The 13938-nt window shown below is 47.5% G+C and overlaps 1 protein-coding gene across 1 annotated transcript in view; it reads left to right on the top strand.

Moving 5' to 3' along the window:
- The window catches only part of sned1 (sushi, nidogen and EGF-like domains 1), a 31239-nt gene that overhangs the window by 14856 nt on the left and 2445 nt on the right, over positions 1-13938 (top strand). Inside the window, exons 5-28 of the mRNA XM_042339363.1 lie at positions 184-309; positions 538-651; positions 1279-1392; positions 1679-1792; positions 2343-2456; positions 2964-3080; positions 3331-3456; positions 4278-4388; positions 4565-4681; positions 5379-5495; positions 5879-5995; positions 6436-6609; positions 6721-6834; positions 7169-7282; positions 8025-8138; positions 8407-8700; positions 9301-9484; positions 10191-10303; positions 11142-11420; positions 11961-12105; positions 12675-12757; positions 12882-12980; positions 13087-13203; positions 13361-13448. Of these exons, the coding sequence (XP_042195297.1) occupies positions 184-309; positions 538-651; positions 1279-1392; positions 1679-1792; positions 2343-2456; positions 2964-3080; positions 3331-3456; positions 4278-4388; positions 4565-4681; positions 5379-5495; positions 5879-5995; positions 6436-6609; positions 6721-6834; positions 7169-7282; positions 8025-8138; positions 8407-8700; positions 9301-9484; positions 10191-10303; positions 11142-11420; positions 11961-12105; positions 12675-12757; positions 12882-12980; positions 13087-13203; positions 13361-13448 (3205 nt within the window). The remainder of the gene's footprint in view (positions 1-183; positions 310-537; positions 652-1278; positions 1393-1678; positions 1793-2342; positions 2457-2963; positions 3081-3330; positions 3457-4277; positions 4389-4564; positions 4682-5378; positions 5496-5878; positions 5996-6435; positions 6610-6720; positions 6835-7168; positions 7283-8024; positions 8139-8406; positions 8701-9300; positions 9485-10190; positions 10304-11141; positions 11421-11960; positions 12106-12674; positions 12758-12881; positions 12981-13086; positions 13204-13360; positions 13449-13938) is intronic.

The raw sequence follows: 13938 nt of genomic DNA, 5'->3' as shown, positions 1-13938 counted from the left end.
GAGGTTCTCGAGTCCTTAAGGACAAAGCTGGTCCCAAATCTCAGACTATCTCACTTTAGGATTGGAAGCCACTCGCTCTCTGTCAAGAGTTCCAACATTAGTAATGAGTGTGGATGAAAATGGCAGCTGCCCCCAGGTCACACACTGACTTTACATTGTCAGCTTTATTATTGTTCTCCACAGCCTCTGTGTGCCTGAATCTGCGGCCCTGTCTGAATGGTGGAAGGTGCATAGACGACTGCGTGACTGGAAACCCGTCCTACACCTGTTCTTGTCGGGCGGGATTCACGGGCCGGAGATGCCATATCGGTACAGTATTTATCTAACGTCAGTTTTGCAGGAGTGTGTGTAGAGGAGCAGAGGGGAGAAGAAGGACATGTCTCTGAGGAAATGTAATAGGAGAGCGAGGGTGGTGATTTGAAGAGTCAAGGGATCAGGAAAGTTGGAGACTACTGCTTCGGTTCGGGGGTGGGTGGGGGAGTAATGAGGCTAGATTTGCTTTGATGAGTTTATCCTGATTCTTGTACCTTTTTCCAGATGTTGATGAGTGCTCCTCTTACCCGTGTCAGAACGGGGGAACATGTGCCAATGAGGAAAATGGCTTTATCTGCCTCTGCACTGCTGGCTTCAATGGAACAGTTTGCGAAATAGGTTTGGACTGTTTTGTACTTGGTATTTGTGTGATGTCTGACAGTCATGGGCTCTCCAGCTGGATATCTTAATAAATGGGTGAGCGAAACAATCTATAACTGTTTGGTCTGCTGCACTGAGGCTTGAATACCGAGGTAAGATATTTGGAGACGTACAACAACATACTCCAGTGAGTGGGTAGTTTGGCATCCCTCCAGCCTGTCTGATGCTGGTTTCAGCCTGCAACGACCAATATTGTGATTGCAATCCAATGAGGTTGTGAAGCCAGGAGACACAGCCTAAACCTGGCATGAGCTGGTCACAACTTCAATCCATTCACAAATAAATCTCACTTTGATTCTTCCTCCGTCTCCCTGCAGTGAATAGCTTACGTGAAGAAGCTGGGAAGTGAAATATTGCTACTTCAGTGACAATTGGGACAGTTCGGATGAGAACGGTTTTGAAGGGATTTTGTTCAATGATAATAATAATTGCATTTGATATAGCGCCTTGTCACGTCTTCGAGATGTCTCAAAGTGCTTCACAGAATATACTGTAAAGTGAATTGACTGTATATTTCGTGGGTGAAAAGTGGCAGCCAATTGCACACAATCTTCTGACGATGCTGTTTCTATGTTCTTGATTTAGATGTTGATGACTGTGTGATGGATCCATGTCAGAACGGAGGGACCTGCATCGATGGGATCACCGGATATAACTGCAACTGTAAAGATGGATATACTGGCAAGCACTGTGAGATTGGTGAGAGCCTTGAAAAGTAACTGAGATTGGGGAGAGGAGCTTAGAGGGACATGGATATCAGGGATGCGACATTGTGGAGGTTAGGAGGAAGGACCTTGAGATTGGGGGAGTGTTAGAAAAGGAACCCTGTGATCTGGCAGACCAGTAAAGAGATAACAAAGCTGAGATCAGGGGCAGTGTTACAGGGGGAGGGATGAGGAGGTCGGTATAGTGAGTGGTGTTAGCCAGATGAATACCTTTGAGATGGTTAACCTGCACTCACTGGTTTCACTGTTTCCAATTGCAGCTGATTCTGTGTGTGATACTGAAGAGTGTGAAAATGGCGGCCTCTGTAAGGTGCAGAACGGAAGTGCCGTCTGCATCTGTCGGGAAGGCTACACCGGGGAGCACTGTGAAACCGGTGAAACCTCTTCACTTTGTCTTTTATTGCCTCCGTCTTCACTTTCGCCTTCTCTCTTGGTGTCTTTCGGTCTGTCTCACTCTCACCTCCTCTCTCGATGGCTCTCGCTCTGTCTCAGTCTCACTGTTGCTGACTAAGGAAAGATAAGTAATCTTTCTTATAACCAATTATATTGGTATATTTCCAATCTCTAGCTATTGTTATCAGATTCCTTTAGGCAGGCTGATCAACGACAAATTACATTTGCATAGCTCCTTTCACATCAGGAAGACATCCCAAGGTGGATCAGATCCCATTTTAAGAAAGAAAATTTAAAAAACGTTTCTGTGCTGTCCTGGTGTTTGTTACCGGAACAATCTGGATGTACAAGTCACAGCCAGCACACATGATAACACCACATGTGATGCCCAGTGCAAAATCGCTGTGGAATGAGCTGGTCTCGTGCTAATGTTTCGATGATGGGGGCTACATGGAGTGGTCTCCGTGATGGTGTTACTGTGACTATGTGGAGGGGTCTCTGAGAGTCAAATGTTGCTTCTTGCCCGTTTAGAAATTGATGAGTGTGACTCCAGTCCGTGCCTGAATGGAGGAGAGTGCATCGATCTGGTGAATAACTACACTTGTCTTTGCCCTGAATCGTACACAGGGAAGCACTGTGAGATTGGTAAGAAGAAATGCACGTCATTCCAAACTGCCTAATAGCTGCCTCTAACCTAGTGCTGTCCTCAAATCCACCAGAGGGCTAAAATGTCACCACATTTTAGTCCGTAAGACCATTCTGCCTCAAAATTGTAAGATTGTGCAGAATCGTGGAAAATTCTGAAGCTCAGTCTTAATTTTAAAAAAATTCCACAGTTCTTTACAACAACCGGCTTCCAAATAGAGCCCGAATTCAAGAATTTTCTACAATTCTGCACAATTTTAAAATGTGAGATGAAATGGCCTTACAGGCTGAGACTAAGTGGAATTTGGGGCCCTGGGAGCAGTAGAGAGAAAACCCTCACAGGGGTCTTGTCAGTGGGATGCCCTGGAGGTGAATTTGGTTTACCCAACATTAATGCATTAAAATATAACTGTGACATGCTGCAGTGAATGAGAGTCCAGCACCCAGGGCTCAACTGATGGAACTGGATCATTTTGTCAGATCCAGACGCAGCTGCTTCTCTTCCAGATCCCTCTGCCTGCCCAGACGGGAGCTGCCAGAGACGGCATCAGTGTAACTACATCCGACCAGGCCGATACATCTGTACCTGCTCACCTGGGTTCTACGGCAGCAATTGTGAATATGGTAAGAAATGAGAGGACGGACGGGCTGAAGTCTGGGGGGCGAGGAGGGGGGCTGCGAGTTGAGGAGGGGGCTGGGGCTGAGGTCTGGTATTTGCAATATGCATCATCTATTATGTTAGATTGATCCGTTACTAAGTATTTTGTTGAGAACTCTTTTTTTAAAACCGGTTTGAATTATCAGTTTTGCTTCGGAAGTTGGACTTGTCATCAACCCCAACACTTGTTTCTTTTTTGTCTGCTTTGCTTTGAAGGTGAGCCCACAATATTGGGGGCCTGTGACCCCAACCCATGTCAGAATGGGGGAACGTGCAATGAGACGGATGACGGCTACGTCTGCAACTGTCCTAACGAATTTGCAGGAAGTGACTGTGAAAACGGTGAGCTTTTGTTTCGGGAACGAAACAACAACAAAATTACATTTATAGAGCGCCTTTCTTGTCTGGAGGACGTCCCAAAGCGCTGAACAGTCAGGAACATTGAGTTTGGAGCAATGCATTTTCCACCATGTGCATATTTCTCTGTTTATCCTGTTGCCATCCCGATCCCAGTTCATATTCCCGCTGTTACTGTTGTGTAGCTCTGTTGATCCAACTTTGTATCTCACTGGTTCCAGTGCAGATCACAGAATTCCAATTGCTGATCCTACTGCAGATTGCAATATTCCTGCTGCTCCCAGTAGTTTTCCCATTGGTCCTATTATGTGGATCTCCTTGGTTTCACTGGTCCTGTTGTATGCATCGCACTGTCCTCACTGTGTTTCAGTTTTGATCCAAATATCACAGTGACTCAACAAGGTGTCAGTCAGATTCAGTTGGTTGCACTCCCACCTGAATCAGCAAGTTGCGGGTTTAAGCCACATGTCGGGACTTTGAAATTTATAGACTAGGCTGACACTGCAGTGTAATGCTAAGGGAGTGCTGCACTTATTGCTGGTACTATTGGAAAATAGAAGGGAGTTTCTCCTGGTTTCCTGGCCAACAGTGGCCCAAATAAATTTGGTCATTCACTTCAAGGCTGTTTGTCGGACATTGCTATCTGCAAATTGGCTGCTGTTTTTGCCTATAAAGTAGTCACCATACTGTACACTATATCCTATGAAGTACTTTGAATTTCAACAACGTGGTGAGGCACTATATCAAATACAAAGTTTATTTGTTATTATTACTAATGATGAAACATCTGTGATTTTTACCCACAGAGGTGCTACAGCCTTGCAATGCTCACCAGCAGTGCCCGCATGGTGCTTCCTGCACAGAATACAAAGGAACCTATCGTTGCATCTGCCCACAGCGACCCAGTGGGAAAGACTGTGAGTCAGCACTTTATGACGTATAGAGAAAAATTAACATTGTATTTGACAGAGTCTTGGGATGGTGTGTGGGAGCTTGCCCACCCCCAACCCATTTGCTACCCCCACTTCCCAACCATTCATCTCCCCAACACACACAGATCAAAGAACTGTGGCTTTTTTTTCTTCCATGGCAGTGATCCCATCCCCCTGTGACTCGGAGCCCTGTCAGAAAGGAGGCACTTGCATCGAACAAGATGGTACCTACACCTGCAGGTGCCTACCTGGATTCAGCGGGCAGCACTGTGAGAGAGGTCTGTTTTCACTCCTGTCATTGCATTGTGTTAGCCCACGCACTGAGCATACTGGCACTGTCTGCACCATCCTATTGTCAGTGCTGCATCTGTTTTTCTGTTAGAGTTACGCTAACAACAAAAACAACAACTTGCATTTATGTAGAGCCCTCACTCAAGGTAGGGTCCCAGAGCTCTTGACAGTTGCAGAGCATGGTGACGACCTGGTGGGCGGGGGGAGGGAAGAAATGAAGGTGGGGAAGGTGGAAGCAAGGTGGTGGGATAGAGGAAGAGTGTTCCAGAGTTTCGGGGCATAGTGGCTAAAAGCATGGCCACCGATGGGGGGGAAAAAAAGACAAGCAGGAGGCCAGAGCCAATCGAGCGGAGGCAGTGGGTATGCGCTGGGGAGTAAGCAGGTCAGAAAGGTAGGAGACTCACTTAAGAAAGAGTTGAAGAAACTCCCATTCGTGCTATAATTGGAGGACAGTAGCGAAGGTATTCTGGAAAACTGGGTTCAAATTGATTTGAAGCGTTCTTTTAGTCCAAACCTTTTTCTCTCCCCTGCCATCAAGTGTTCTCTCTTGTTGAACTGCATGTCCATGCTTTGCCTTAGTATGGCAGGATGTTACTGTCGGGAGGGACACTGATTTAACCTGCACAGTAGAAAGCGATTGAATGTCGTTTTCAGAATGAAATAATTTCTTCTCCGTTCCCTCAGAAAGACTCAGTTCCTGTGCGTCCAATCCATGTCGGAATGGTGGAACCTGTAAGGAGTCCCATGGCACTTACCAGTGTGTCTGCCTGTACCGCTTCACTGGCAAGCACTGTGAGACTGGTACGTCGGAAAGGGTGACACGGGGAATAGGGATATCAGTGATGGGCACTGAGAGGAGGATAGCTTGAGGAGAATGGGATGTCATCAATGGATACAAAGGGTGGGACAGGGACAGATACAGGGAAATTAGTGACATTATACAGGTATGTACATCAGTGTTGGGTATAAAGAGTATACAGGTAAAGGTAAATAAATGATTAATTCAAAGGCCATTGTTGAATGGGTGCATCCATGAAATGTATAAGTGTGCAGAGGGTGACACTGGCCTGGGTACATCAGTGATGGTATGAAGCAGTGTGCAACAATGACTATTGTGTTTGCTGTGTGTCTCTTGACTGTTTGCACCTCAGTAACGCACAGTAACGGGCTTCCTGTTTCTGTAGGAAAGCCGGATCCTTGTTCCTCCAGTCCGTGCCAGAATGGTGGCACCTGTTTCCATTACATCGGCAAATACAAGTGTGAATGTCCCCAAGGGTTCACTGGACGGCACTGTGACACAGGTACACCACAAACCGCTCGCTAGAAAATAGTAGCCGTGAGGTCTCGTGCTCATGCAAGCATTTTCCTTTGGAAATGTCTCAATGGGCCAAACCATTTCTCACTCCGTCGCATTGTATAGCAATGTGTGCTAGCCTGGGCACAATATAGTACCAGACAGAGGTCGGGAATGTCTTCACCGTAGTACCGAGAGCAAAGTTCATTCCAGGTCCTGTCTGCACGTTCAGGTGGATGTTAAAGATTCCACAGCACTAAACGAAAAGGGAAGAGCATTTCTCCTGGTGTTCCAGCCAGCAACTTCCGTTTCTGAAACCTGCACATGCTGGCACTGCCTGCCGTGTCTGTGCTCACAGGGAAATCGACTGCGTGGAGAGACAGAGAGCGAGCCAGCTGTGAGCTCATTTCTTAACACTGATGGAACTGTTCGTTGTGCTCTCCCCAGAGGTGGACTGTGGAATCCCTGATGAGGTGAAGCATGCCCAGATCCTGATCTCTTCAACCCTGTATGGCTCTGTCGCTCAGTTCCTTTGTGAGCCTGGCTACTCAATGCCAGCAGGTATCAGAGAGAGTATGTGTCGAATGGATGGACAGTGGAGCAAAGCGCCTGTGTGTGAGGGTGAGTGACAGCAGGGCGTGGAGGGGGGCGAGGGAGAAAGTGAACGGGCGTGCGAGAGGGAGTGAGCACTGATCTCTGATTGATCTGAATAACAATTCAATGTCTTCTCAGAAATTGACGAGTGCTCCTCACAGCCATGTTTGAATGGGGGCACTTGCCGAGACGGGGTTGCTAATTTCCACTGTGACTGTCAAAGAGGATACACTGGGAGGTTCTGTGAGTCAGGTAAGGAGCTGGGTGGGGTGGGGGGAGAAATGAGCTAACACATATCCCATGTGAGCTTGCTTACAAAGATACACAGACACTACAATTTACAGCGATGGCGTTTAAAGCATCTCTCCTGGCGTGAAAGGCGCTACGTCAAATGCAAGGCTTATTGTCTTGATGGGCACAGGGCAAGTGCAGAGCCAGAGGGACACCTAGTGGCTGGTGCTAGCAGCACTGCCTGAGCAGACGTCTCCAGTTACAGCATCGCTGATGAGCAGGGCTCTGGAAGCCAGCGCCAGACTGTGTCCTGGAGGGAAACGCCATTGTTCTAACTTTACACTCTTATCAACAGAAACGGACGATTGCGCTTCGGAACCCTGCAAGAATGGTGGAACCTGCCAGAACGCACAAGGATTGTACATCTGTCACTGTCCGGGCGGCTTCAGTGGCAATGACTGTGAAACAGGTAAAAGGGGCAGGCGAGGGGGTACATCCAGTCCTGGGTGACCCCCCCCCCCCTCCCTCTGATGGGGAACTGGGTGATGAGGTGGATTTGACACTGATCCCAGGGACCTTGGACCTTGGCCACTAGCTCAGGCTCTCCTGCCTGACTGTTAATCAGTCGTGTTTCTCATTATAAAGTGGATGGGAATGAGAATGAGAAGTGTACGTCATGAATACATTACAGTCTCATAAGTGGGAGGAAAAAGTGAGATTTCTGTGTTTGTGTATGTGTGGTCTGTTTAGATCTGTACCCTTAGTGTGTGTATGGAATCTATTTATAGGCACAAAGATTTACAAAGACTGTACAGCATGGAAACAGGCCACTCAGCCCCGGTGTGTCCACATGATTCTCCACCCATTCTTTACTCCCTCCCTCACCCTTCTATTCCCTTCTCCCTCATGTGAAGCTCTAGCTTCTTCTTGAACGCCTCTCCGCACCTGATTCAACCACCGCTTCAGGCAACGAGTTTCACAATCTCACCAATCTCTGTGTGATGTTCCTCCTCAATTCTCTTCTGGATCCCCCTAGTCGCTATCTTATACCTGTGTCCCCCAACCAGTGGAAATGCTTTTATAATTTTAAACACCTCTTATTAAGTCCCCTCTATTTTCCTGCTTTGACTATCATTATACCTAGTGTTTGTATGAGGCTACGCCTATGTCCTGACTCATGTTGTGTTTCTTGCTGTTTCTGTCTCTGGCAGTTGTTGATGGGTGTCGACTGGATCCCTGTGGTTCTCGCGGCTTCTGCCGCAGTGTGAATGGATCCTACAGCTGTACTTGTAAAGTGGGCTATTCTGGCAAGCACTGTGCTAAAGGTAAGGAGAACACGACAAAGGCAGGGCGGAGTCCCATTTTTCCATGTTCATTCCCTACTGGGGTGATCCACTCTCTTCACCTTCCCTTTTATTGGACAATAATAAGGTGCCAACGTCTTCTACACTTAGGTGATGTGGACTCAGAAACAGCAGGGTGAGGTCTTAGAAGAGAAAATAAGCGTGCCAAAACATGCTCAGTCTTTTCCCAATGAGCTCATCCGCCTCCTCCAATTAATCCTTCCACTTTCCTGGTGGTTTTCTATTGCAGAGCTTGTGCCCCCAACAGCGCTGAAAGTGGTGAACGCCGAGGAGCGGGAGATCGAAATCTCATGGCACCCGCCGGAGACCGGGACCGGTCAGCAGCCGATCGACGGCTTCGCCGTGACTCACACATCTTACGATGGAGCTGTGCGTAGGACAGACTTTGTCAACAAAAGCAGATCTCGGCACGTCCTGAGGCTGCTCTCATCCGGACGGCTTTACAACATCTCCGTCTTCTCTGTCAAACGTAACGCCAATCACAATGATATCAGCAATCCCGCTTCGCTTCTGGTCTGGACGAGTAAGTACGTTCACACTTGAGCCTCCTTTACACACTCACGCTACTTCTTCCAGTACCAGATCCATACTGTGCAGTTTATTCCAAACAGAATTGGCAGCTTTGGACAGATTTGGCCAAGATGCTGGGGCATTAGTACGAACTGTACCTTTAAAGACATGTGCACACGCTCACTTTGCTGCTTATCTGCAGGCTTGTGACCAACTTTGGAGCTTGCATTGCCTGTGTGTTTCACGCACGGTTTGGATACTGGTGGATGGAATAAAGTGTTTCATAAGATTGTCTAATAGTGCTGGGGAATGAAACGCTTTCTCAGGCAACGACTCACAGGATTAGCAATGGTTAGCTGCAGAATTAAGCTCTGCTGAGGATTGGGTTGTATAGTCTGGCGTATATCGATAAAGTTTACAATACTTGTCTGCACACCGTTTTAAAGCCCGCAGCTCGGGTGCAACCCTTGACTGTACGGCGCCTTGGAATGTCCTCCCAACGTGAAAGGCACTATATAAATGCGATTTGTCATTGATGTTGTTAAATGTTTTTGACTGAGGAGGAGGAGGTTGGTGCTCTTTGCTTGCGAGTGACAGGATTTCTTCTCTTTAGAGCCAGGCCCCATTGCTAACCTGTCTGTAGCCAATGTGACAGCCTCCTCCATAACCATCGCCTGGTCTCTCCCTAACCTGAAGCAGCCCATTGTCGACCGAATCCACCTCTTGCTGAGGTCTGGGAACGCCGGAGGAGATACCACCGTCCTCTTGGGCAACAATGTCACAAACTACACTTTTGAGTGAGTATGAAAATACCCTTCTCCTGTTCCTTAACACTGCAAACCTCTTTCACATTCACAGGGTTTGAACATCCATCTCACAAGTTACAACTGGGACGGATTACATAAAAAGTTGCCTACAAATACAGCCACTGCACTTAACAGCAATTAACTGTGGAGCTTTTTGAGTCATTTTGACATTCTAAACACCCATAACAAATACAGTTGTTTTGTTATATCAACATAGCTCCCAATTTCTGCCATTATATAAGTGCAGTCGCTGTGGGAGCTTGTAGCACTTTGACCGCTAGATGGCGTCAATACAAAGGCAAGAATCGTCAAGGGCGATTGTAAGAAAGAAACAAGAAAAATTGGAAATGATATCTGGGATCAAAACAAACTCTTATACTCGTGGGGAAACCCATGCCTTCTGTGTGCTAATCGTATCTCAATTCGTTTAGCACAGTGCGTATCGAAAGGACAGAGATACTAAGAATCGTTGGGGGTGGTGGGGGCGCGGGTGGGATGCTGGCAGTGGGCAGGCGACCTCTGTGGACATCAGACGAGACAGAATCTGGCTTGGATGTGATTGTTTTTCCCCCTCCTTATATACACACACACACACACATATATATATATACATACACACACACGTACATCTGGGATAGCCAGCTAACACGTGCTGTCTGAATAACATTATCTTGGATTTCCTGTTATCCCTCTGCAGTGGGCTGTCTCCAGGTGAAGTTTACACACTGGAAGCCATGGCGCGAGGCGGGCTGGTGACCCAGGAATACCCCGTGGAGAGCCTGTGGACCCGGCCCCTGCTCGTACGCACACGTAGGTTCAGAGCTTTTCAGAATAATTCCGTGCGCAGTTGGATCCAGACATCCAGTGACTAGGTTAAGTGGAAACATCCCTTTAGTCATGCAGCCAGGGCCCCCCCACCCCACTTGAGCAATTATATCCTGGTCGCTGTGTGTCCAACACAAGTGGTCGGTCACACCTGCCTTTGCTCCTTGAAGATTGAGCTACCCCCTCCACACTTGAGTTCCAGTAAATTGACCTGTCAGACTTCCACTGAATCCTCCCTATAATGCTTTGCTTGTCATGCACCAACATATCCAGGGTTGACTCCTGCTGCGTGCGGAAACATCTGCTTCTGCCCTGTGGCTAAAATCAAGAGCTGGCGGTTTCGTCACTCAGCCTGTTGGCAGGCATCAACTTGGCTTTGCTGGTAGATCTCTTGTGAAGCCTTGATGTGCACAAGGTGACTGCGTCTTTGCCTACAATAATGGCCACTGCACTTTTACAGCAATTCCGTCTAAGGTTTTAGAAGTGTGTTGATGTTATAAGAGCAAGGATTTTGTTTTGGTGCTGGGAGAATGTTCCAGTGTCTGGACAGTCTCTGCTGGATGGCAGAGTGTGGTAATGTGCCAAACAGCCTTTAACTGCAGGCCTCCAGAAGAGTGAAGTGATTGCTAGAAACTTGTGTGTCCACTGTATGTCCACTTCAATCCACGACTGTTTATGAGACAGTGCTGTGCGCAATTGGCTGCTGCGTTTTGCCCACAAGTATACAGTCAATTCACTTTACAGTATATTGTGTGAAGCGCTTTGAGATGTCTAGAAGATGAGAAAAGTGCTATATGAAATGCAAGGATTATTATTATTCCAGGGCCTCTGCCTGCTCAGAATCTTGTGTTGGCTGGTGTTGCATCAACTACAGCGAAGATACAATGGAGTTACCTGGCGCCCAGCATGAGTGACGGGTTCATCATTAATGTCACGAGTGGCCACAGCATCAAAAGCCGCTACGTTCCCAATGGCAGGTTAACTGCTTACGTGCTCCACGATCTGACTGCAGGCCAGCAATACAAGGTGGCGCTGATGGCTGTTCAGAACACCGAGAGAGGGAAGCTGCTCAGCGAACCTGTCCATCTGCTCTTCACCACAGGTAAGTCAGTGAGATGGGGAACCAGGGATGTTGTGGAATAAAGTCTTAGAAGCAGAAGCCACAGTGACCAGTGTGGGGAGAGACACTGCGACATCCAGAGAGAGATGGCTGGGGTGTGAAGAAGGACACCTTGCGGAGGAGGAAAGAGGAACATTTGGGGCAGAGATCCACTGGTAACAGCTCATCGCTGTATGTCCACCTAAACATCTGTCAGGAGTGTCAGATCTGAGCAGGAGCGATGGGGTCAGAGGGGAGCCAGCCCAGGAGGGAAGGCTTCCTCACCCCTAAAGCTCCTACAGGATTGAAATTTGGGATTTTTTTTAAAAAACAATTAAAAAGCATCACAGCTGTTTAGAGAATCTTAATTATTTTCTGAGCATCAGTCCTGCAGAAATGAGAGGGTGTCCTGGAGAGATGGAACTCTTTTGGCAGAGAGACTGTAAATGACGTCAGGATAGTTACGGGTACTGGTCACTGTTACTGGTTCTTTGGAAAATAAGCAGGGGAAATGAGTCTAATTCCTGTCTGCTGTTTTGCTAGCGGGAAGTGAAGATAGCTCCGGAAAACAGGAAAAGCGTGGAAACTCCAGGGCAGGGGCCGAAGAGCACAACCGCCTCCGCTTGACCCTGCAGCCCAAGCCTGGAGTGACCGCTGGAGAGTTCAAGGACGTCTCCCGGCAAGGAAAGTAGGTGTAACATTTAACCATCTTGTAACGTGTTTAACCCACCATCGCTGCCAACAGCCTTTTACTCCTCTCTCTATTTCCCATCCTTCCTGTTCCCGGAAAAGTGCCTGGGAGCCCCATTTTAGGATCAACGGGACATTCCTGAACGCAAATTGACGACTGCTCTTGCCATTAGTACACAGTCACTACATGTTACAGTAAAATCCTGTGATGATCCTGGAGTTGTCTTGTTGACAGGATAAGGCGCTCTACCAAATGCAAGGCTTATTTTGTCTTTTAACACATGAGATGATTTTAGTGGTGTGGTAACATTGCTTAATTTGGAAGTCGATTTTCCACATTCCTTTCCGATTGAGATTGAATTCAAGAACTTTCCACAATTTTGCACAACATAATGGTCCTCAAGGCTGAGAATAGGTTGAATTTCAGGCAACAGGAGTGCTGTGAACTGACTCCAGTGTCAATTCATGACCCTTTTATGTTGAAAGTGACCAATCACCGATGCTGATCGCCTTTGAATTTTAAGTCAGTGAATATTGCAGATAAATGTGCCTTCATTTAACCATCAGGTTCTCAGAGCTGCTGGATGGCAGAGCGAGGATCAGTGCCACGTTTACTGACCTGCAGCAGAGATCCATCACCCACAGAACACGTAGGTACCAGGCACAGTTTGCCCTCCCCTCACTCACCAGTCACCTATATCCCAGAGCTGCAGTTCTTTGTGTTTAACTAACGGACGTTGATTGGTCTTTGTGGTGGTTTCCTTTCTCCTCCAGGTCCAGAGCCTCCAATAAAGCTGGAAAATCTGGAGGAAGACACCAATCGTATTAGTCTGGCTCTGGAGATCCCAGAGGCTGAGACCAACACTAAGCCAAGTAAGGACTGGGAACCCAGGCACTAGCACTGGTGATGGTCTATCCATAGCTTTCTCTTTGCTGTGTGTTTTCCTGTGTTTGTAATTACGTGTTTTTCTGTGTCCAGGTGATCAGTGGGAATGTTCCTCAAACCCCTGTAAAAATGGGGGCACATGTGTGCGAAGCATGGACTCCTATACGTGTGACTGTGACCCAGGATTCAAGGGGAAAAACTGTGAATTATGTAAGAAAGGCGCACGGCTAGAATTCATTCATGTGCGAGAGTGAGGAGAGGACTGCTGGGGCTCCCCCTAGGGGTGGGTGTAATGGGATGGGATCCGGTGGGGATCGTTTAACCTTTTGGAAACATGATGAAGATGTTAAAGGTGTTTTATTTCCAGTTTGTAAGAAGACGCCTCATTCCTGCACACGACTCTACTCTGAAACAAAAACAATTCCTGTCTGGGAGGACCACGTCTGGCGTTTCAAGTGAGTCTCCTCTCCTGCCTCCTGCGTGCTGGCTGGTGATTCTATTGTAGCTTGCAAGCTGTGAGGGACATTGGTGTTGAGACCTGGGATTTTAATTTTGATCAACAGTTTAACCATTAGCACCTCATTGCTGAGAACGATACATTAACTGTCTGGTAGAGTCACCTCGGTCACTAACTACAAATGTCCCTCGTGTTTAACATGGGGGTAAGTAAGCAAACTGCCAACTGCCTCATCACACACAGCTGGATGCAGATAAGGAGAGAACAGGAAATCTGGGGGATCTGTGCCCTGTATGTTCCTCTTCACATGGATATGCGGAATGGCTGCCCTCTCCTTCATCATGGTCACATTGTCTCATTCGCTTTCTCCTTGAGGACAGACCGGACTGGATGGACCTCGTCATAGAATCATAGAATTATACAGCACAGAAGGAGGCCATTCGGCCCATCGGGTCTGCCAGCTCTTTGAAAAGAGCTGTCCAAATCAA

This window comes from Callorhinchus milii, unplaced genomic scaffold (genome assembly GCF_018977255.1).
Source record: "Callorhinchus milii isolate IMCB2004 unplaced genomic scaffold, IMCB_Cmil_1.0 Scaffold11, whole genome shotgun sequence".
Classification (NCBI taxonomy): domain Eukaryota; kingdom Metazoa; phylum Chordata; class Chondrichthyes; order Chimaeriformes; family Callorhinchidae; genus Callorhinchus; species Callorhinchus milii.
Note: the sequence above shows the minus strand (reverse complement) of the source record. Positions and strands in the feature narration are given on the sequence as shown.